The 21,728-nt window shown below is 48.8% G+C and overlaps 2 protein-coding genes across 3 annotated transcripts in view; one reads left to right on the top strand and one right to left on the bottom strand.

Moving 5' to 3' along the window:
* The first annotated feature begins 294 nt into the window (after positions 1-294).
* Positions 295-14,933, top strand: Nipal4 (NIPA like domain containing 4). Of its 2 annotated transcripts, XM_059269267.1 has the most exons (6): positions 295-337; positions 4,938-5,177; positions 8,395-8,451; positions 10,480-10,570; positions 13,679-13,839; positions 14,305-14,933. In XM_059269267.1, the coding sequence occupies exons 1-6, from the start codon at positions 295-297 to the stop codon at positions 14,931-14,933; spliced, it is 1,221 nt and encodes a 406-aa protein (XP_059125250.1). The 2 variants fall into 2 exon arrangements, with proteins under 2 accessions (XP_059125250.1, XP_059125251.1); XM_059269268.1 differs by lacking the exon at positions 8,395-8,451.
* A 3,338-nt stretch (positions 14,934-18,271) lies between these two features.
* Positions 18,272-21,728, bottom strand: part of Adam19 (ADAM metallopeptidase domain 19) — an 89,165-nt gene continuing 85,708 nt past the window's right edge. Inside the window, exon 23 of the mRNA XM_059270391.1 lies at positions 18,272-21,510. Coding sequence (XP_059126374.1) covers positions 21,457-21,510 — 54 coding nt within the window. The 3' untranslated portion in view covers positions 18,272-21,456. The remainder of the gene's footprint in view (positions 21,511-21,728) is intronic.

Raw genomic sequence — 21,728 nt, 5'->3', positions numbered from 1 at the left:
ACCCGCCCCCTCTCTCCTGCCCCTGGCACTGGCCGGTGACTCGGTGGCTGGCACCCAGCTGCGGTCGCACCCTCGAAGGGTACAAGCCCCTGCCTCAGTGTTGATTCCCCCGCGCCCGGTGTTGCCCAAGGCTCAGGGTGACTCCTCCCCGGGGACCCTCCCCTCTGGGGCGCGTCACTCTCCCCACCCCTGGGTCCGGACCCCAGCGGCTTCCCGCGCCGGAGCCACGCTGGGACAAGTCGCGGCCACCTGCCCAGGAGCCGCGGACCTCGGGCGCCGTCAGCCCAGGTCCCCATGGAGTTGCGGGTCGCCAATGCCAACGGCAGCTGTGAGAACGGTGCGTGCGGCTGTAAGGGGACCTGGGTGGGCGCTGCGCTTCTCACCTTCCTCCCACCACCCTGGCCAACTTCTCCTCACTTGCTGGGGCCGCGAGCAAGGGGGTGGTGCTCTGCATCAGATTCCCACCCGGTTCCCAAACTGTCCTGAAGGTCCGGGCGGGTCTGGCGGAGATGTCACCTCCCCAGGGGCAGCTGCAGGGGGCTGAGGCAGACTGAGAGGAGGAAAACAGAGCACTGGAGCAGGTGGCCTGTGAAAGGGGCAGGGGAGAGGGCGCAGGGGTCGTGTTGGGTCGCTGCAGGTACCTGCCCACATATCCTTCCATCACCCAAACCAGAGAATAGAGGGGCAGAGAGGTTCCCCATGACCAAATCCACATGACACTTTTTGGAAAGGGAGAGAAATGCTCAGGAAAGACCCTTGATTTTTCTGGAGCGTTCTTTACTGTGTAGACCATGGCCCTCCCCTCAAGTCTCCCGTTTAATCCCGGAAGCAAACTCAATAAGAAGCAGGCAGTTGCCTTATCTTTATTTTTCTAGAGATACAAAATCTTTTTGTTGTTGTTGTTGTTGTTGTTGCTGTATTTAGACAAAGTATTGCTAAATTGTCCAGAATAGCTTCAAATGTGTGATCCTCCTGCCTCGGGCCACTTCTGCTGGGGAGTACAAGTGTGTGCTACCCAGCCTAGATTTTATTTTGAAATGTATTCATTACTAGTGTGCCTGTGTATGTCTGAGCATGCATGAGTGCACACGTGTGTGTGTGTGTGTGTGTGTGTGTGTGTGTGTGTGTGTGTGTGCCATGCATGATGTGTATTTATGGGCCCGAGTGCTGTACTGAGGATATAGAGAACAGAGGAGACTTTGTAAGTGAGTTCTCTCCTCCTGCCTTTATGTAAGTTCCAGGACTGAGGACCAAAAGGACCATCTCCCCAGCCTTAAGCCTAGGCTCTTAAAACCTTTTCCTTTTTCTTTTTCTGTTCTTTTCCTTTGGCTTCTTTTCTCTTTTTCTTTTCTTTTTTGCAATGTTGGCCATTGCATCCAGGGCCTCGTCCATGCTGGGAAGGCACCCTGACACTGGCCTTTATCCCTAGGGCATGTGGCTGTAATTTCACTGAGCCCATTCTAGAGACAGGGAAACAGTGGCTCTGAAGGGCTGATAACCTGCTCCAGGAAACACAGCGGGGAATATGAACCACCTCTTGGATTCAGACTCCTGAACCTACAGTGCTGCTGTCCTCTATTCCATCTGGAACATTCCCCAGGTTCCTCTTGTCTTGCCTGTGTGATGTTCTGAGGTTCCTAACTTCTACCCTTCTTCAGAGAAGCCAGCCCTTTAGGTATTGACTGACCTTAGTCTCCTGAGAAACCAGGCAGGCCGTTTTCAGCTTCACCCCTTAACCCAAGGCAGCAGGCATTCCTAGTTCTAGAACATTCTAGAGAAAAAGGTAAAGATTACCAACTTGGTACCCCTTTTTTCAGATATGCACCCACTCTGAATTGGGTCCCCTTTGATCATCAGCTCCCTATCTCTTCACTGTACTGGAAGAATTTGACTTCAATGGATGTGCTGAGCTGAGGGGGAGGGGGTGGCTGAAGTGAGCCCTCTGGCTCCACCCACTAGCAACGAGACTTGAAGCAGGGGAAAGGTGAGGAGCCAACTCTGGCTTACTGCCTGCATTTCCTGGGCTCAGGGAACTCCCCAGATGAGGCTCTTGGGCAAGGATGCCCTGAGCTGGTGGAACAGGAGAGAGCAGTACAGAACCAGTCTGGTTAGGGCCCGAGATGATGACTTCTTGTCTCATTGTCTCATGGTGGAAAGACAGATGTCTCATAGCAAAAAGACACACAGATAATCCCTGATGGATTTCAGTCCCAACTCCAGCAAATCTATTCTCTTTATGGGACCTCAGTTTCCCCTAGTAGAATATAAGGATTAGACTAGCTGTTGGGGTTTTTGTTGTTGTTTTTCACTTTATTATTATTATTTTTACTTAGCATACAAAATAGTGGTTTTGCTAAGACAATTTTATACATACATAATTGTGCCTTGCTCCTATTTGTTCCCCATCCACTCCCTGCTGCCTTTCCTCCCCTCTTACTATTTTTTAATGAATTCCTCCTTTTACCCCATCCGGTACCTGGGTTGGAACCTAAGGCCTTACTTATCCCAGGCAAGTGCTCTACCTTTGAAACACATCTGCTACTGAGCTACATCCGAGACCAGCTGGGTTTTCTAAAGGGCTCTTCTACCTGTTTTCCCAGGCTCTGGGCCACATATAAAAGGTCAACTTTGTCCTTGTTCTGCTCCACCCAGCTGCTACTCGGATGCAGATGTGCAAAATTTCTAGCTCCCTGACCTTGGATTTGGGGCCCATCTAGACACAAAATAGGAACTCCAGCTTGGTCTGAGAGAGGTCTGGTCTGGGCGTAGGTCCTTGGCACTAGGGTCTAGGCCTTGCCACACACACTGTAGGGAGATCAGAAGCTGAAAGACCTAGAGAGGCCAATAGCAAACAAGAATTGTGAGAGCAGGGTAAACTGAGGAATTTCAGGGGCATGTCTGTCTAAGAGTGATCCAGCTGCTGCCTCCAAGGCTGGCATGACCAGATAGACAAACTGACCTTCTGAGCTTCAAGTGCAACCCCAAGTCTGAATGTTCCTGGGAAAGCACCTCATTTTTGACCATTTGCAACAAGTTTATTTGTTAACACACAGAACAAACCGGAGATGGATCCCACACATGCCTGCCCTGTGGGGCAAGCTGTTTATCAGAGAGAGTGTGGTGGTTCTGAGCATAGATTCAGCCATCAGATGGGTATAGGGTCTACTTCTGGCTTCACCTTTATTACAGGTCGGATGAGATCAGGTGTGTTCAGGGTGGTGTGGCCCTAGACACATCTTTATTACAGGTATTCCTTTAGGAAGGTCATTGAACTCGACTTCTCCTACTGAGAACCTGGGAATTGTCATTGTGACTGTTTCACTGAATGGTTGTTAAGAGTCCTGAAGGAAAACTGTAGAACAGGAGCCATGTACATGGTAGCACTGGTAGAGGCTTGGTTATGCTTTTTTGTTTGTTTGTTTTGTTTTGTTTTCTTTTTTTTTTTTTTTTGAGACAGGGTTTCTCTGTGTAGCTTTGCACCTTTCCTGGAACTCACTCTGTAGCCCAGGCTGGCCTCTAACTCACAGAGATCCGCCTGGCTCTGCCTCCCGAGTGCTGGGATTAAAGGCGTGCGCCACCACCGCCCGGCCTTGGTTATGCTTTCTTATGTTTCACTGGACTTGCGTAGCTTTGTGTTTCACTGAGAGTCTGCCCTTTGTTCCCAAGACTGTCCTTAGTGATTGTGCCAGGGAGACAGACAAGTCGGGGGCTGGCTCTGGGACTTGAGGAAAGAATCAGACAGGAAGAGGAAACTGCAGACAGATCTGTATGGAATAACAGGAACACCGATCCAAGTATGCTCTGCAAGAGTCCACAGCCACTGACCCAAACACCACACGTCTCAAAAATAAGTCCTGGAATGGTGAGGTCCTACTCACAGGAAGATCACACCTCCGTTACCTTCAGGCTGACTGAGGTCTGGGTGTACTATCTGCCCGGTGACATTCCCACTCTACCTAGAGCTGGCATTAAAGTAAAGAAGCCCCAAGTGAGCTTAGAAGTTATTGGAAAATCGAAGACTGAGAGGGGATCCCTATGGAGGACACTGGGATGGATGCAGTGAATGCTTAGAGCTTAGGTGGGGCCCTACTCAGTGTGGTAGTACCACAGGTTAGAATTCTGAAGCAAGACCATCCGTGTCTTAGTCAAGGTCTCCTAGAGAAACAGTTGTTACAGAGTGAATATGTATTAAAAGAATGTGTTAAATCAGCTTATGTTGCTGTAGTGACAACAGTCGTGTTACTCCTGAGAGGTTGAGAACTGGGTAGTTCCTTGGTCCTCGAGGCTGTGTGCCTCAGAAGTCGGAGTAGTCCCACACTGGCTGTCTCACTCTGGAGGGCCCAAGAGCCTGCTCGTTGCTCTGTCCTTGAGGCTGGGTGGCTACACAGTCCCGATCTACTGCTAAAATCCTGGAAGTTCCTGGAGAGCAGCTTGTTCTCAATGGATGACAGAATCCTAGAAATGCTGGGTCAGGGGAGGAATCAGCTGCAGGAGAAAAAAGGTACATTAACTCCAGATGAGAGGGAAGGAGTGAGCAAAAGGGGAGTAGTCTTCCTTCTGCTGTACCCTCTTTACACCTGACGGTGCCACCCTCAGTTGGGGTGGGTTTCCCACATCAATTAAGACAAACAAGACAAGTCCCTGAACAAGTACCGCACCCTCATAGACTCCGTTTCCTTGTCTGTGGAATGGGAATTAAAGAAGTCGCCGATTTGACAGGAGGCCCTACAGTTTGATAAGTCCATGCAAATGAAGTCCTTAGTGAGAAAACAGCTAACAGCATGGAGAATTGGAAATAGCCTTTTTTTGGTTGGGGTCTGGTGTGTGGGTGGGTCCCTCGAGCAACAGAAACATGGGATCTAAGTCAGCGTCAATTCCAGCATATTTGAACCATGCCCATGTCCTCAGCCTGACTCTCAGCTTGCTTTTCCCTCTAGGTTCCATAGTCAGTCTCTACTGCTCCTCCCAAGAGGTCCTCTGTCAGATTGTCAGAGGCATCAGCCCTGAAGAGCCCAACAATGCCACCTTGATCACCTGGCAAGAGAGGGTCAGGAAGAGGTATGGCTTCTACATTGGTGTGGGCCTCGCCTTCCTCTCCTGTCTACTCATCGGCAGCAGCGTCATCCTTAAGAAGAAAGGCCTCATACGACTTGTGGCCACAGGGGCCACCAGGGCAGGTAGGCTTCTTGGGCAGGAGGGGATGGGTGAGGGCAGCTAAGCCCTTAGTGATGACTTCCCTCCACAGGGACCCAGGCTGCAATCTGAGGATGGGCTCAGGTGGGCACTGGAGACTCACTGTCAACCCTGCTGAGAATCCCCACTGCCAATAGCTGGAAGCCTTCCTTTATAATCCAGTATTTCCTGAGAGTTCCATGATGTACGCATTAGAGTAAAGACACAGCAAAGCCCCGGGATGGAGAATCAGACACTCCAGGCTTCATCTTAGCTTGGATTCTTACCAGCCTGTCCAGTTGTTACTGGCAAGTCACAACTTCTCCTGTGAAATGGGATCACAAATGCCTCAGCCCACAGCACATCAAACCCACAGATGCCTTAACACATGCAGTTGAACTGTGACATGGGCATTGAGTCTTGCTTGTTTGGAAGACTGGATGTGACTCACTGAAATGGTCCTCAGGAAAGGATATCACATGTAAAGGAATCCCCATCATTTATTACACGCCTGCCATGTACCAGGTGCAGTGTGAAACCTGGGGACACAGGGTTCCTGTGGTACATCTGGTCACGTGGGAGAAACAGACAGCCAACACAAAATCATCCTGTGGTGTGCTGAGTGCCTTCACAGGGAAGACACAGGGTTGCTAAGGAAGTCTTTTGGAGTATGTGAAGCTCCGATCCGGGTGCAGAAGGGAAGTTTTCTGTACAACTTGATTCTTACACTGAGACCTGAGTGACAAGGAGGTAACAGGGAAAGGGGAGAGAGGACTGCTCAGTGACAGGAGCAGCCAGGGCCAAGGCTCAGAGGTGAGCCTGAGCTGGATGTGGAACTGAAGACAATTCAGGAAGCCCAGAGAGTGCAGGGGCAGGTGAGCTCAGCAAGGCCAGCTCAACAAGGGTCATGGGAACTGGGCTGCAGAGTTCTGAGTGTGACTATTAAGTGACTGACTGATGTTTTAGGCAGGGGAGTGACAGTCCCACTTCTGACTTCCAAAGGGTCCCTGTTGCCAGGTAGAGAATGCATTAGAGTCCCCGAGTAGAACCAATGAAGTGGGTGAGAGGAGGAAATAGGATACTGGGAGTGCAGACACATGGTAGATTCCAGAGCTAGTCTGGGGAGGTGGAACTCACCGGCTTTGATGTTTCCTGGCTCCCAGGGGAGGGGCAGAGGGAAGTCAAGGATGACTCAGGTTTCTGACTCGAGCATCTGGGAAGATAGTGGATGGTGCCATGTTCTGCAATGAATGCAGAGGGAGAAACAGGTTTCGGGAAGATGACATGTTCAAGTTTGGACCTGTTCATTGCCTGACTCTTTCCCATGAGACACTGCACTTTGGAAGCAGAGCATCACAATTACAATATTACAATTCTGGTTTCTTTTTCTTTTCTTTTTTCTTTTTCTTTTTTTTTTTTTTTTTTTTTTTTTGGTTTTTTCGAGACAGGGTTTCTCTGTGTAGCTTTGCGCCTTTCCTGGAACTCACTTGGTAGCCCAGGCTGGCCTCGAACTCACAGAGATCCGCCTGGCTCTGCCTCCCGAGTGCTGGGATTAAAGGCGTGCACCACCACCACCCGGCTCAATTCTGGTTTCTTAACTGTTGTTAGTGGGGTTCTGGGCAAGACATGTATTTTTATATACCCCAATTCCCTCATCTATAAAATAGACAAAGAATAATACCAATTTGGCATGTGTGGTGGTGGTGCATGCCATCCGTCCTAGTTTTTATTTATTTCTGTGATAAAACACTATGAACAAAGCAACTTTGGGAGGAAAGAGCCCATCATGAAGGGAAGTTGGGGCAGGAACAGAAGCAGAGGCTATGGAGACAGGCTGCCTACTGGCTTGTTCCTCCTGGCTAGCAACATCAGCCTGCTTGCTTTTTTTGTTTGGGTTTGGTTTGTTTTGGTTTGGTTTGTTGTGTTTTGGTTTGGTTTGGTTTCTCAAGACAAGATTTCTCTGTGTAACAGCACTGGCTGTCCTGGAACTCAATTTGTAGACCAGGCTGGCTCAGTCTGCTTTTCTATACAACCCAGGACTACTTTCCCAGGGATGGTATCAGCTACAGTGGGCTGGGCCCCCACATCAAACACCTGTCAGAAAATACTCTATAGACTTACCTACAGGCCAGTCTGGTGGAGGCGATTCCACTCCTGAAGGCCCCTCTTCCCACATTACTGTAATCTGTCGAGTTGACAAAACACTAACCAGCACACCATCCCAGCAGAGATGGAGACAGAAGGACCATGAGGTCAAAGCCAGCTGAGGTTACATAGTCAACTCCAGATCGGATCTCTCTAACCTACATAGTGAGATCCCTCATACAAAATGGAGTCGGGGAGAGGGGTTCAACAGTCCAGGGTAGAATGTGTCTATTGAGGTAGGGGAAATGCAGAAGAGAAGCAGGTCATCTGAAATTACAAGTGATAGAAACCAGGAAGGAGAATGGCCATCTCAAACGGAAATATTAGAAATGAGAGGCCAGACTGGGCATCCAGGGGAAGCAGTAGAAACCTAGAGAGTGGGTGTGAATTCAGGCAAACACTAGAGCAGAGCATTCTGCACTCAGGGAGAAACTTGGGGCAGGAAAGAGTTAATCGTTCTTGAAGAGTATGAAGAGTGCAGCAGGGGTGTGTGCGGAGGCGGGCAGGACCAAGCCTGTCTCCATAAGGATTGGGACTTTATCTCAAGAGTAAATGGAAGACACTGAGCAGCTATGCACAGAAAAGCGGTAAAATCTAATTTGCATATTTCAAAACCACTGGCTGCCATGAAAGGAGCGACTTGCTGTGGGGTTAAGTGTAGCGTCACAGTAACTCCGGAACAAAGCCAGACTCCTGGCCAGACGTGATGGACCAGGAGGTTGACAGTGGTGTGGATTCACACCCGGGTACTTTTTGGTGACAGAATCAGTCATACAGACTAGATGCAGAAGGAGAGGAGAGAAGGGCCTCTGACCTCTGGATGTGTCATTTCCTGAGTTTCATTGAACAAGTTGCAGGGGTACAATGAGTGTCAAGAGTCATTAGGGTACTTGTGAAAGTTGCCAGAGATGTCAAGTGAGTAGTTCAGATGCACAGCTGGATTCAGAAGACAAGTCCAAGTCACTAGTGCAAAACAGGACAACTGTATACAGATGCTAAGAAGCAAGTCCTGGGGGCAAAGGCAGAATCCCACAAAGTATCACTGACTTCTAACTTTGTGTCTATTTCCTTCTGTAGTGAATGGAGGCTATGGCTACCTGAAGGACCCCATGTGGTGGGCTGGATTTGCTACCAGTAAGTGACATCTTTTACCATTAAGAACAGTGATCTACTGATGGCTGGGATGGCGATGAAGGGAGAGCAGAGGGAATAGTTCTGTCTCTATTACAGACACCGAGAGCCCAAGGCCAACTTCCTTGGGAAAACCTTGTCCCTGCAGACATCTTATGCTGAGAGGTCACTTTCTCAGCCCAAAGGAAGGCCTCTTCTATGAAGATAATGATGCAGGTGCAGAGGTGTGGGGTGCAGCTCAGTTGGGAGGGCACTTGCCTAGCATGCACAAAGCCCTGGGTTCAATCCCAAGCACCACATAAAACAGGGATGGTAGAACATGCCTATAATCACAGCACTCTGGAGGGGGAGGCAGCAGGAGCAGAAGTTCAAGGTCACCCTCAGTTACACAGCAAGTTCAAGGCCAGCCTGGGATACAGGAAACCCGGTCTCGGTTTTTTTGAATGGATACCAGTGTGTTGTTTCAGCTGCCACTGAAATACAGGGCACTGGTAGCACTGCCTCTTGGCCACAGTCTTGGGCCTCTATCTGGTAGACATTGGAAACCTTAGGCGGCTTCACTATACCATGACAATTAAGAGCTTGACCCACTTAGAACAAAGCTGGTCTGCTACTTTGTCTAGATTTGTACGCTCATACATTGTCCCAATTTTTACCTACCCTTCTGGCTATCAAAGCTTTAAAAATATTAGTATTATTATTGCTATCATCATCATCATCATCATCAGTGTGTGGTGTGTTTGTGTGTGTGTGTGTGTGTGTGTGTGTGTGTGTGTGTGTGTGTGTGTGTGTGGAGGATGTTAGGCATCTTCCTCTAATGCTTTCCACTTTAGTTTTTAAAACGGGGTCTCTTTCTGAACTGAAGTTCAGTTCACCATCTCTGCTAGGCTGGCTGGCCAGTAAAAGCTGGCAGGATCCACATATCTCCAGCCCACCATGCTGGAGCTACAGACACACTCAACCATGACTGGCTTTTACATGGGTTCTGAGGACTTGAACCCAGGTCCTCTTGCTTGCACAGCACATGCTCTTACCCACCAGGTCATCTCCCTAGTCCCCAAAGCCTAATTCCTTTAGGTGGAAACTAACACTTCCTATCAATAATCTTCTAATTAAGGTTCGGTCCTTACCTTGGGCAGAGCTCTCCTACCGACCACCTGCCTTCACACAAGAGGCCCTGGCTTCTCTCTGCAGAAAAGAGATGGAAACAGATCTTGTAGGCAAGGGCAGCCTAGAAACTCAGATGGAAAGTACTTTAGGCTCCCTGGTCATTCAGCCTCTCCTAAACCTCCTGTTGCTTCAGACGATTGTCTTAGATTAGTTTCTGTTGCCCTGATAAAACACTGACCCAAGGGAGGAAAGGGTTTATTTGGTGACTGTCCACCACAGGGGGATGCCAATGCAGGAACTCAAGGCAGGAACCTGCCCAGGGGTGGCACTGCCCACAGTGGCATGGGCTCTTCCACATCAACCCTTAAACAAGAACGTGTCCCCACAGGCTTTGCCTACAGGCCAATCTGACAGGGGCATTCTCTCAACTGAGGCTCCTCTGCTCAGATGACTCTAGCTTGAAAGAAAAACTAACCCGCACAACTGTCCACAGTTCCCTTACGAAAGAGTAGTCCATGGACCAAGCAGTACCCAAAGAATCCATGACTGTAATTGTTTCTTTATTTGATAACTAATTTTCTAGAACTTACCTTAGAGAGATGAAAACATGAAAGCCTGTGAGACACACTTCACGAGTGTGGACTGAAAGTGGACGGGCACACACACAAAAAAAACACGGCAGCTTCCCAGGTCACTGTGAGCTCAGGATTCAGGCCTTGCCACCTTTACAGGGGGAGAACTCAAGAGTCTTGGTCTGACCTTATCTCCAGAGAGACACCATGTGGATGGATATTAAGGAATGCTGGTCTTGGGTTGTAGGTCCTGTTGAACACTGACAGAAACCATCTCTGCCCAGACTCGTCTGGAATGGACGTGGTACCATGGAGTCACACTGGCCTCTTTTCTCCTCTAATTCCCTAGTGTCGGCTGGAGAAGTCGCCAACTTCGGGGCCTATGCGTTTGCACCTGCTACGGTTGTCACGCCGCTGGGAGCACTGAGCGTCCTCATAAGGTCACTGTCCCCTCTTCTGCCACCTCTGGCTCTTTCCTGTTTTTGCTTTGTTGAGACCTGGATTTTCCAAAGGGGAGCAGCTACAAGGACCCCCCAAACCAGTCCAAGCCCCCCAAAAAGGGAACATGCTATTTAGAGCTTCAGACCCTTGGACTGCTTCTGCCATGGGCCTCAGTTTCCCTCAATGAATTAAGAACATGAGCCTTAGTGTTTATAGTGTATATGTTGTTTATACACATGTGAGTGTGTGCAGTTGTGTACACTGATACACGTGCATATGTATACACCTGTGTGTGAGCTGTCTGTTGAGGACAGAGATTAGAGTTCATTGTCTATCTTAATTAGTCTCTACCTTATTTTTTTTTAGACAATGTCTCTCACTGCTCGGAGTTCACCAATTGATTAGGCTGGCTGCCCAATAAGCTCAGAAAGCCTCCAGTCTCTCGACTCCCCAGGACTAGGACTATAGGCACACATTGCCACACCTGACTTTTAGGTGGGTGCAGAGGATTTGAACTCAGTCCCCTCATGCTTGCAGGGTGAGCATGTTACCAAGTGAGCCACAACATTACCCGAGTACTAATCCATACTCAAACCTTAGTAGTGATGGATTCATAGGCAAGTCTCTTAGCCAAGTCTCAACTCATCCATATGTAAAATAGAATACTACTGATACACACCCAGAGAGCCAAATGAGATAACACACAGAATGGATGTAGAACAAACCAGCTCCAAGCAACCATGGCCACAATATACAGAGGAAAACTATGCATGAAGTCATCTGGATGTAATCTATGTATTAACTCACTTCATCCTTGCATTTGTGCCCAAGACTCAGAGAGGTTAAGCACTTTGGCCAAGGTAACTTTCCAGCAATCTCTACTTCTGGACCTATTTCTGTTCCTTGGGTAGACAGACAAATAGACAAACCCCTTCTTCCACTTGTATATGTCAGCACGAAGACCCTGTTGTCGGGCCAGGATCTACCTTATGCAGTGTAATTCCAGGACCTAGGAGTTAACAGCCATGCCGTACTATGTTGCCTCTCAGTAAAGACTTTGCAAACAATGGTTTTACAAATTAGGGAATCTTAGAGCTGGGGATGTAGCTGGGAGGCGAGCACTTACCTGGTATGCCTGGGTTTGACTCCTAACATCCCCGAACAACCAAAACCAATAATACAATGAAGTCATTGATACTAAGCATTTGTGCCTCTTATCATACCCCTTCCGATTCCTCACAAGCTATGAACTTGTACTTGTATAGGTACTTCTGCATGGGTCCTTAAGCCCATTTGAGGGGTGCTGTCATTTAGGGGTTACCTCTGGAGCTCTGGTAAATCCCAGCCAACCACAGCTAGCACCTATAATCTCTTCTGTGTTGTTTTTCCACTTGAAGACAATTTTGCAACATTCACAGTTGTGAGACAAGTATATTCCTCACTCTCAGTACACAACTGGCCTGGCCACTGTTACTGCTGAGTAGAAAGAAGTGCTTCCCAAATCTGATGTGTTTGGTCCTGCCTCTGTAAATGCCATCAGAGTCTCTCAATAGAACACTGTAGGTAAAGAGTTGGGGCTTGCATCTCTGGGCTTGCTCAGTTTGCTTCCTTATATGCCCCAGGATGACCTGCCCAGGTATAGCACTGCCCACCAGGAGCTGAGCCAGTCTTCATCAATCATCAATCAAGAAAATGGCCCACAAGCTTGCCTATAGGCCAAGACTTTTGGATGATTCTTAGGTCTCAGGGCAGTCAATACATTTTTAGTGTGAACTAATGTCACCTTCATAAAGCAAGTGAGCTCATGGTTCATTCCCAGCCTGCCCAGTTCCCCCTTTTCTTCCCTCATCTGGAGGATCAAAAGGGAACAAAAATTATGTCACCAAGGAGCTAGAAGGATCTTGCTCAGTGAAGACCCTGGAAAGCGTAAAAGTTCTCTTTAATGCAGAAGAAAGCCCACCAGCTTTGCAATGAGATCAAAGTATCGTTCCAAACTTGCTTTTGCCACTAACCAGTTAAAGGACTTTGCTGAGTCATTTTAACTTCTACAAGCTCTGTTTTCTCGTCTGTAAATTGGGAGCAGTATATGTTAACTCACAGAGTTGTCAGGCCAACTCTGACACAGCACCTATTAGGAAATGCATGCCCCAAGACATAGTGTCTATGATTATCATTGTGGTGGTTGATATTGGCACGTGCAAGTGAAAGAGAAATAGATTCTCTATGACCCAAGGAACAGACATGGGGCAAGGAACAGAAATGACCAGAAAATGCATTTGGAGTGAATAAGTAGTGTGAACCTGCAATGCATTCATTTGGCTCGTTCCCTGCTGCCAGATGCACACCATACACCCCATGGCTGAAAAACATCTCCTAGCGGTACTATGGGACAATACATTCAGTTGGTAGGGAGTCAGAGTAGTTTGCAAGGCTCTTTTAACCTGTCTTTGGTTACTTTCCATTGCTGCGATGAGACACTATGACCAAAAGCAACTTGGGGAGGAAAGGATTTTTGGGGCTTACAAATTACAGTCCATCACGGGAGAAGTCAAGGCAGGAACTTAAGCCAGGAACTCAGAGGCAGAAACTGAAGCAGAAGCCACATTGGTGCTTGCTCCTCCTGGCTTGCTTGGTTTGCTTTCTGATACACCCCAAGACCACCTGCCCAAGAATGGTACCGCCTCCAGTGGTCTATGCTTACCCACATCCACCATCAATCAAGAAAATGCCCCCACAGGCTTTTCAACAGGTCAATCTGATGGGGGCATTTGCTCAGCTGAGGCCACCTCTTCTCAGATGACTCTAGATTATGTCAAGTTGACAATAAACCAGCCAGGACACAACCCTTTGGTTTGTGGATGGTTCCCATTTCAAAAATAAAAGAGATCCATGTGTATTTTGGCTCCTCCATCACACATTCCAACCCCTCTTAGAAATTTGTTTCTACTAAGTTTGGGGTTGGAGGGAAGGAATCTGGGAAGGCTTCTACAGAGAGGAGTGGATTTTAGACGTTGTTCCCCATAAGTGTTTACTCAGCCCCCAGGTGTCTTTTGGGGACCTGGAATAGGCCCTTCCACTCAATTCCTTTCTCCCATGGTCCTGTACAGTGCCATCTTCTCCTCCTATTGCCTGAGAGAGAGCCTGAATCTGCTGGGGAAGCTGGGCTGTGTGATCTGTATGGCTGGCAGCACAGTGATGGTCATACACGCCCCCAAGGAGGAGAAGGTCACTACTGTTGCAGAGATGGCGTCCAAGATGAAAGACACAGGTAGGTGTCAAGAATGGGGCTTGCAGAAAACCCTAGGGGGTGAATCATGTGTAGACCATCTAATTGGGCTCTGTCCATTTCCATGCTGCCCTCTTGAGGAAAAGGTGAACAACAGACAGGAAGTTGGGTGTTACCCTTGAGCTTCCTGGCTCAATGTAAACATATACCATTTATTGTTCATTGTGTGGAGCACTTCCCTAAATACACACATTTTTATTATTACAACATTTTATGTAAGAATATGCGTTATTTCATTAAACAGCTCTGCAAGGGAAAAAAACCACTTTTGACCCCCCCCTTTTTTTTTACAAGTGGCTAAACTAAAGTCTTAGAGTTTAGTAAATTGCATGAGTTATTAAAAGATCTGAAGCTGAGACTAGAACCCACATGTGTCAGACTATAGGTCTGGGGCCCTAGATACTGTCTGCGTCCTTCACTGAATGATGGATGTCCCTCTTCCTGAAGGGTTCGTCGTGTTTGCTGTCCTGCTGGTGGTGTCCTGCCTCATCCTTATCTTCATCGTTGCCCCACGGTATGGGCAAAGGAATATCCTCATTTACATCATCATCTGCTCTGTGATTGGATCCTTCTCCGTGACGGCCGTCAAGGGTCTGGGTGTCACCATTAGGAACTTCTTCCAGGGCTTACCAGTTGTGCGGCACCCCCTGCCCTACATCCTGTCCCTCATCCTGGGACTTTCCATCATTATTCAGGTCAACTTCCTCAACAGGGCACTGGATATCTTTAACACCTCACTGGTCTTCCCTATCTACTACGTTTTCTTCACCACGGTGGTAGTGGCCACTTCCATCGTCCTCTTCAAGGAGTGGTATACCATGTCTGCTGTGGACATTGTGGGCACCCTGTCTGGCTTCGTCACCATCATCTTGGGTGTTTTCATGCTTCATGCTTTCAAAGATCTGGACATCAACCAAATCAGCATGCCACACACGCATAAAAACACAACTCCAGCTCCCGCCCCAGAGCCCACGGTCATTAAACTAGAAGACAAGAACGTCCTTGTGGACAACATAGAACTTGCCAGCACACCATCACCCCAGCAGAAACCCAAAGTATTTATGATCCATTCTTAAAGCCTGGAATACATGGGTAAGAGGAGGCACCCAATGGTCCAGCCTGACCTCTCAAGTTCAAAACTACCAGGTTACTTTCAGCACATCTGTTGCCAAGGGCTATCTTTCCTTGAGAGATTCATTTATACCTCACTGCTGTTCCTAGAAGAAGAAAAACTCCCTACCCATTGAGTAGGTGGCAGGACTTCCTAGAGATACAGCCTTGGTGACTAAATGCACCAGTTCCTGTTGGAGCCAGCAAGTGCCCAGAGTCTCTTCCCTCTGGTTCCCTCAGCACCATCTATCTCTATGTTTTTGGGGAAGAAGACAGAATTTGACCTGCTGAATGTAGCCCAGTTCGAGAACTGCCCTCAGGTCTTGGTCATCAGGAAATCCTTCACACCAATTGGCCTGTCAAGCTGGACTTCTCAGCCTTTAGTGCAAGAATAGAGCTTGTGAAGGACTGCAGAGCAATCTGTGTGCCTCACCATCCCAAGGTGCACAGTAGGTGCCAGGTGGCCTGGTGTTTCCTGAAGAACGAAGCAAGACCCCAGCTGACCTCCTTACTGTGAAAGCCACCTGATGTCTCAGGGAAGTTTCAACTAGTCCATTCTCCAAGCACTCCAGCTTGGAAGTCATATCTTGCTGTCCATGCCCCAAGTGACACCACCACCCTTCCCTCTCTCCGTCCATCCCAAGGCACCAGTCTACGACACTGGTGCCTTAGAACTCAGCAACAGCAGGGGACGCCTCCTAGCCCAGCTCCCTCCGCTGGCCAAACCTGTGTTCACCCAGCCTTCTCTGGGAAGAGAACAGCACTGTGCTGTCACTCTGGAATTTAGCAGAATGTGACTTCCTTTGCATCAACAAGTTGACCATAATATGACTTGGGGAGGTGGGAGAGAGTATGAGGAATAATGTCCATGTTGGCAGGATGGAGTCATGGGCTGTCTGGAAACCTGGAAATAATTTTTAGACTGACTCGAAGACCCAAACAAGAACCCAGGCCAAAACATGTATGGGGAAATTTCTGAGCCGTAGCTAGTGGAATTGGCTTTGAATCTCAGTAACCAAGCAGGAGTGCAGGATTGGCACAGCCTTGTTGGCCCAACTGGAACTGAGTCTATCTCCACTGACAAACTAGCTGTCCACACTGGAAGCAGCATGCCACGACTCCGCCTCTATCACTTGCCCCGGGGGCCATCTTTGGTGACCTCACATTTGGCCAGAGGCATGCACAGCACAGCAGCTAAGGAGAGAATTGGGATCCTTTTCTTCCCAGCTTCTTCCAACTGTGAAAGGAAGGACCACAAGAGAGTGCAGTTAGGAGCTACTGTGTGGGAAGAGGGGAGACTTGATCTTCAGTGCAGGTAGAGTCCTGTCAAGCTCCCTGCCTATTGCTATTCACATCTGGTCCCCTAAATACAACCACACCCATGTCACACCCTTTCTAGCCTTGGGCAAGTCCTTAGGGCAGATCAACGCTTTGGGCCCCTGTACCTTCCATGTCCAATCCCCAGTATTTGAATGAATGTGGATTTCTGACTGTAACTGAAATCAATGCAACACATTGGATCTTGGGTATGGCAGTGGACTGAGGGTTCTGAGAGCCTGGACTCTGGGCTCAAGAGTAAAGACTTCAGAGTGTGTTTACTTGATAAATGTCTTGATCTTCCTTGAACAAGGAGCAAATTCACACCACTGGTCCCTCTAACATGCTGGGAGGCCAGTCCCTGATGTCCGAAATGCCAAGTGAAGCCCTCCCAGGTCTTTCACACATCTGCCCTCACTCAAGTGGGGCAGGTTGATGTTGGAATGGCTGCACTGAAGACCACACCTTAGTTAATGCCTGAGCCCTTACTAGGCACCAGGCATAGGAAAAAGTTTATGTTATATATAGGATGCTTTCCCAGCATTCACGTGAGGGTTCGATGAGGTAACTGTCTTAGTTAAGGTTTCTATTGCTGTGAAGAGATACCATGACCACAGCTACTCTTATAAAGGAAAACATTTAACTGGGGGCTGGCTTACAGGTTCAGAGGTTTAGTCCATTCTCGTCAGGGTGGGAAGCATGTTGGCATGCAGGCAGACATGGTGCTGGAGAAGGAGCCAAGAGTTCTGCATCTGGATCCACAGGCAGCAGGATGAGAGAGTGAGCCACTGGGCCTGAAACTTCAAAGCCTGCCCTCAATGACACACTTCTTCCAAGGAGACCACACCTACTCTAATAAGGCCACACCTCCAATACTACTACTCCTTGAGTCCAGACCACCACAGTAACCCACATAAAGAAAAGCAGTAAAGAGTACCTTGCGTGGGCTAATCCCTCAGTGAGTAGTCCTTCCTTCTGTGGATATTATTAGTCTTAGAAAACCCGAGGACCGAGGTTGGGCATAAATGAGTACGATGGTGGGGGGTGGGGACACCAGCAGTATGTGTTCTTTTCACACAGGCCGGGGAAATCTGCAGGGCACACAGCCTGGCCCTCCTCCACCTGCCCACCCAGCCCAGGAGACCCTCACTAAGTCTCCCCTTCCTTAAAACACACCCCCTAGTAAGGAGAGAGGGTAACAGAGTGTCCCAGATGCCTTCTAGAGGCGATAGTGTAAGAAGAACATACTAGAATCTCAAGGTCATTAAAGCCTTTGATGATCCACAATCTAATGAAGCCAGACCATCTTCTGCACAGCAACAGCAAGCAATCCTCTCTACTGGTCATGGGGAAACCTAGGGCATGGCTTCACTACGGCTCAGGTCATGTCCTCATTCGAAGACCTGCGGTCTCTAGGAGACCTCTTTCTGAGAAGTACATGTCACATGTCTTAAGTGGTCCAAGCAGTGGGATAAAGAATTGGCACATACACAAAAGAGCTGTCCAAACAGATAGCATTTCCTAATGACAATTTGTTTTAATTAAATACAAACAAGGAGAAAACAAAAACAAAAAATAACAAAACAAGGCACCACGGCCCATTCAAGTATTTTGCATAGATGTACAAATATTGTAAACAATCAATAGGAGGACAAGAGGGGAGAGGACTATTTCCTGTGAACAATCTCCCAAATAAAAAGAAAATTCACATTTGCCCTGGATCCCAGACACAGGCGTACATACAGTCATACAAGAGGACCCTGGGAACATGACTTTGGGGTATTGGGCTTGGAGTCTATAGACCTCTAGTAGGTGTCCCTAGGGAAGGGGCACCTTTCCAGTTGGTGTTCCCTGGCTTGTGTGTGGAGTCCTCTGGGGCTGTCATTACACGCATTTGACAAAGTGACCAGCTTTAGAATGTGCCTCCGATTTTAAGAATACAAATCTCACACCCGCTTTGTCAAATAAGGAAATTAACTGAATGCTGTGGAAACGGTTTTCTAAAGAGTGACAGGGACTGCTGCATGGCAGGGAATATCAGACCTTAAAATCGACAATGTCTCAGAGCAGGGGTAGAAAAAGAGCTTTTTCTCTTACAGGTGGAAGTCACCAAGGCTAAATGGAACAGAAAGCAGCAAGCAGGAAGTTGCAACTTGGAAGGGATTAGAGACCTGAGGTTTACAGGTCAGAAATGGCTTTAGGGTTCTAAAGTTGGCAAACAGCTAATTTAGCTTCTAAGAACATTTTACAGCCTGGGCTGGGGATGTATCTCAGTTGGCAGAGTATTTGCCTAGATGCTCATGAAGGTCCAGGTCTGAACCCAGGACCACATAAACCAACTGTGATAGTACACTCCTGCAGTCCTAGAAAGCACTCAGGAATTCAAAGGCCATCTTGGCTTTTTAGTGAGTTGAAGGCTAACCTGGGATACATGAGATCCCGTCTCAGATCATTTTGTTTTTGGAGACAGGGTTTCTCTGTGTGGCCCTGGCTGTCCTGGAACTCACTTTGTAGAACAGGCTGGCCTCAAATTCAGAGATCCCCCTGCCTCTGTTGGGACTAAAGGTGTGTACCACCATACCCAGCTACAAACCGAACTCTGAACTTCCCTCAGTCCACCAGAGCCTTGGCTTTGACCTACCCCAGTGTTTGCTAACATCTCTACAGTGGCTGGGGACAGAACAGCTATTTCTAGTCCTGTTCACTTTCTATGCACAAGAAAAGGCCTTTTCAGCCTTGGATGCCCACACACTTGGGGTAGCTTGATCAAAGTGTTCCATGGCAACCACTCCCTCCTCGCCCTGTAGTAATATTTTTCCCATCCTAAGTGGCAAACAATCTTTAGGGACAAACTCTGTCCTTGAGGTCTAGCTCTGTCTGTATGCAACACTTCACAGTGCAGAAGGGAAGGGGTTCCCACCGGGGGCAGCCTCCCCGGCCTTCGGATAACAGAGGCAGGAATGAAGTTGTAAATTAAGAGTAGCTGCCAACCTCCCTACCAAATTAAAAAATTCTGCCATCTTCCTGTTCACAGTATAGTTTTATGGGATGGAGGTGGTATCAAAGCAATGAAATAAGAAAAAGAAAAACAGGAAATGGTTACCAAAGAGCAAGGAAATGGGTCTTTGTTCTGGTATGGCTCAAGGGACAGAAGGCTTGAGGTTGAGAAGGCTCATGTTGACTGTTGCTGTGGTAATGTCACTCAGAGCCTCCCGCCTCCTGAGCTGAGGGAGAGTATCTAGAAGGTACAGGGTTGGGATTAAAGGAAACGGTGTTTCTAACTTTGGGGCGGGAGTCGGGGTGTTTTGAGGACCCCACCTGCAGTCACTGGTCATTTGGTGTGGCACTTAATGGAAGGCTGTCAGATGGCGGAAAATGGACACCTAGGCCCAGTGGCCTTCTGCATCACGGTTCAGGGAGTCAGGGTGTGAGCAGCACGGTCACCCTGAGGAGAAAGGTGTTTTCCTGAGCTCTTTCTACCCCTAGCCATGTACCCCACATTTCCCACAATTCCAAGAGCACGAGTCAGAGCTTACTCTGTGAATGCTATAAGGAGGCTCTGAGGTGGTAAAGGGGAGTCAACATCTTGCCTCCTCCTCAGGGTGGTTTCCAAGAGCTAACAACTGCTTAATGTGGTGGTGGGAAGGCCCCTAGTGGACCTTTAGGAGTGCTATCCAGCACCTTTTGGGGGATGGAAGATGGCCTCTCAGAGGCCAAGGCCAGCAAATGTGTAGGAACTGCCCTTACTAGCAGAGCACCAAGACGTCCTTCTGAGCTCCAGGCAAGATGGGGTCCGCCCAAGTCCCATCCCCACCTTCCCAGAGCTCTTTCCATGAGGATCACATATAGGCAGTAACCAGAAGAGAACCAATGGACATGTGTGATAAAACCCTGGTTAAAGAGAATCTGGGACCCCCTGCCCAGATCGGGTTCGCCATGGCTGTTGATAGCTTCCAAAGAGGTCAACTACCTGTTCAGAGTCAACAGTCCCACCTCAGAGCTAACCACTAGGGAGGAGCTGGTGCCCCTGTGTGTACTTTCCTAATAACTGGGGTTCCAATCATATCTGTCCCCTTAGTATACCTGTGTCTGCCCTGGAGAACTTCACCTAGGATATATATATATAGGTCAGAAATAAGGAGGGGGCCCCTTATCCTGCTTGAGGCCCAAAATCACAATTACATGCAGAGCTGGTTCACACACTCTCTTCACACTCTCCTCCCCCCCCCCCTCTCTCTCTCTCTCTCTCTCTCCCCCAAGCCCACTCTGCTCAATGCTCTCGAGATCCAGTGCAGGAAGTCCAGTGCCTACCCTGTGAAGCAGGATCCTGATTTGTCGGTCACAAGCATATGGTCACCAGCAAGTCAGGATTGCTGTGGTTCACCACCAAAGCACCATAGGATAGGGAGGTTGTTAGAGGGAGGAGAAGGGGACACATGGACCAATGGGGATGTACAACTGGAGATTCTAGCAACCTTTGGCATCACGGCTCAGAGGGGACATAGGCTGACCACTCCCCACTGCTGTCTACACTGCCTACAAATAGTACCTGTCTGAGTCAGAGATTGACTCGTGTAAATATGGGGATGAGAATGTGAGGGGTGGCAGGGGAGGGGAGCATGGCTTGTCACATGCAGCCATATAACCAGAAAGAGGCACCTTGACCAAGCCCTGGGGTAGGGGATGCAACAGTGGCTTCCATGGTCCCTAAAAGCCAAGGGACAGGTAAGGCCCTTCCTCTGTGTAGCCGGGGTTCCCAGAGGCAGGCCAGTCAACAGAAGCGTGGGACCTGGGTGGATGCCTTCTCCAAGCTCGGCACAGAAAGAGGACCCCCCCCCACTCCGCCCGCCAACCACCAGCTCAAGACTTCCCTGACCATCATTGGTAGCTCTTGGCTAGGGGGCTGAGGGACAATCTTCCCCATCTTCCTCCATCTGCTCCCCTTTCCTGCTAGGGCTGTATATTGCACAGGACAACACTTAGAAGCCATCAGATAGAAGTCCCTCTGGGCCTCAGAGGAAACAGGAGGCACTGGGGCAAGAAAGGAGATTCTGGAGATGAGGGGGTTCCAGAAGGCTGGAGAGGCTTCAGGGCCGCCGAGCAGGCTTCTTTCTTCTGGACCTTCTATGGCATCCAGAGTCTTCAAGGGAAACAAGAAACTTCTAGACAGTTCTAGATCTTGGAGCTAGTTATCCCTCTGGCCCTCTGCGATCTGTACTCAGGAAGCTGGAAAGGAAAAGGAAGGGAAAGATGTGTCTTCAGGGACTGGGGGCACCTGTCCCCTTGCTCTTGACAGTCAGGAACAGAAGCGTGATCTTCAGAAGCCTGTCCCTGCGGCTGCTTGCCATCAGCCCTCGCAGTGGGAGCAAGCTGTGTGCCCACCATCAGAAGCTGGAAAGTCAGCCCTCTTCTCTCTTGTCAAGCTTCAGTACAATAGTTCCCAG

This window comes from Peromyscus eremicus, chromosome 8a (assembly GCF_949786415.1).
Source record: "Peromyscus eremicus chromosome 8a, PerEre_H2_v1, whole genome shotgun sequence".
Taxonomy (NCBI): Eukaryota; Metazoa; Chordata; class Mammalia; order Rodentia; family Cricetidae; genus Peromyscus; species Peromyscus eremicus.
The sequence above is the reverse complement of the archived record's forward strand: the minus strand, read 5'-3'. Positions and strand labels throughout refer to the sequence as shown.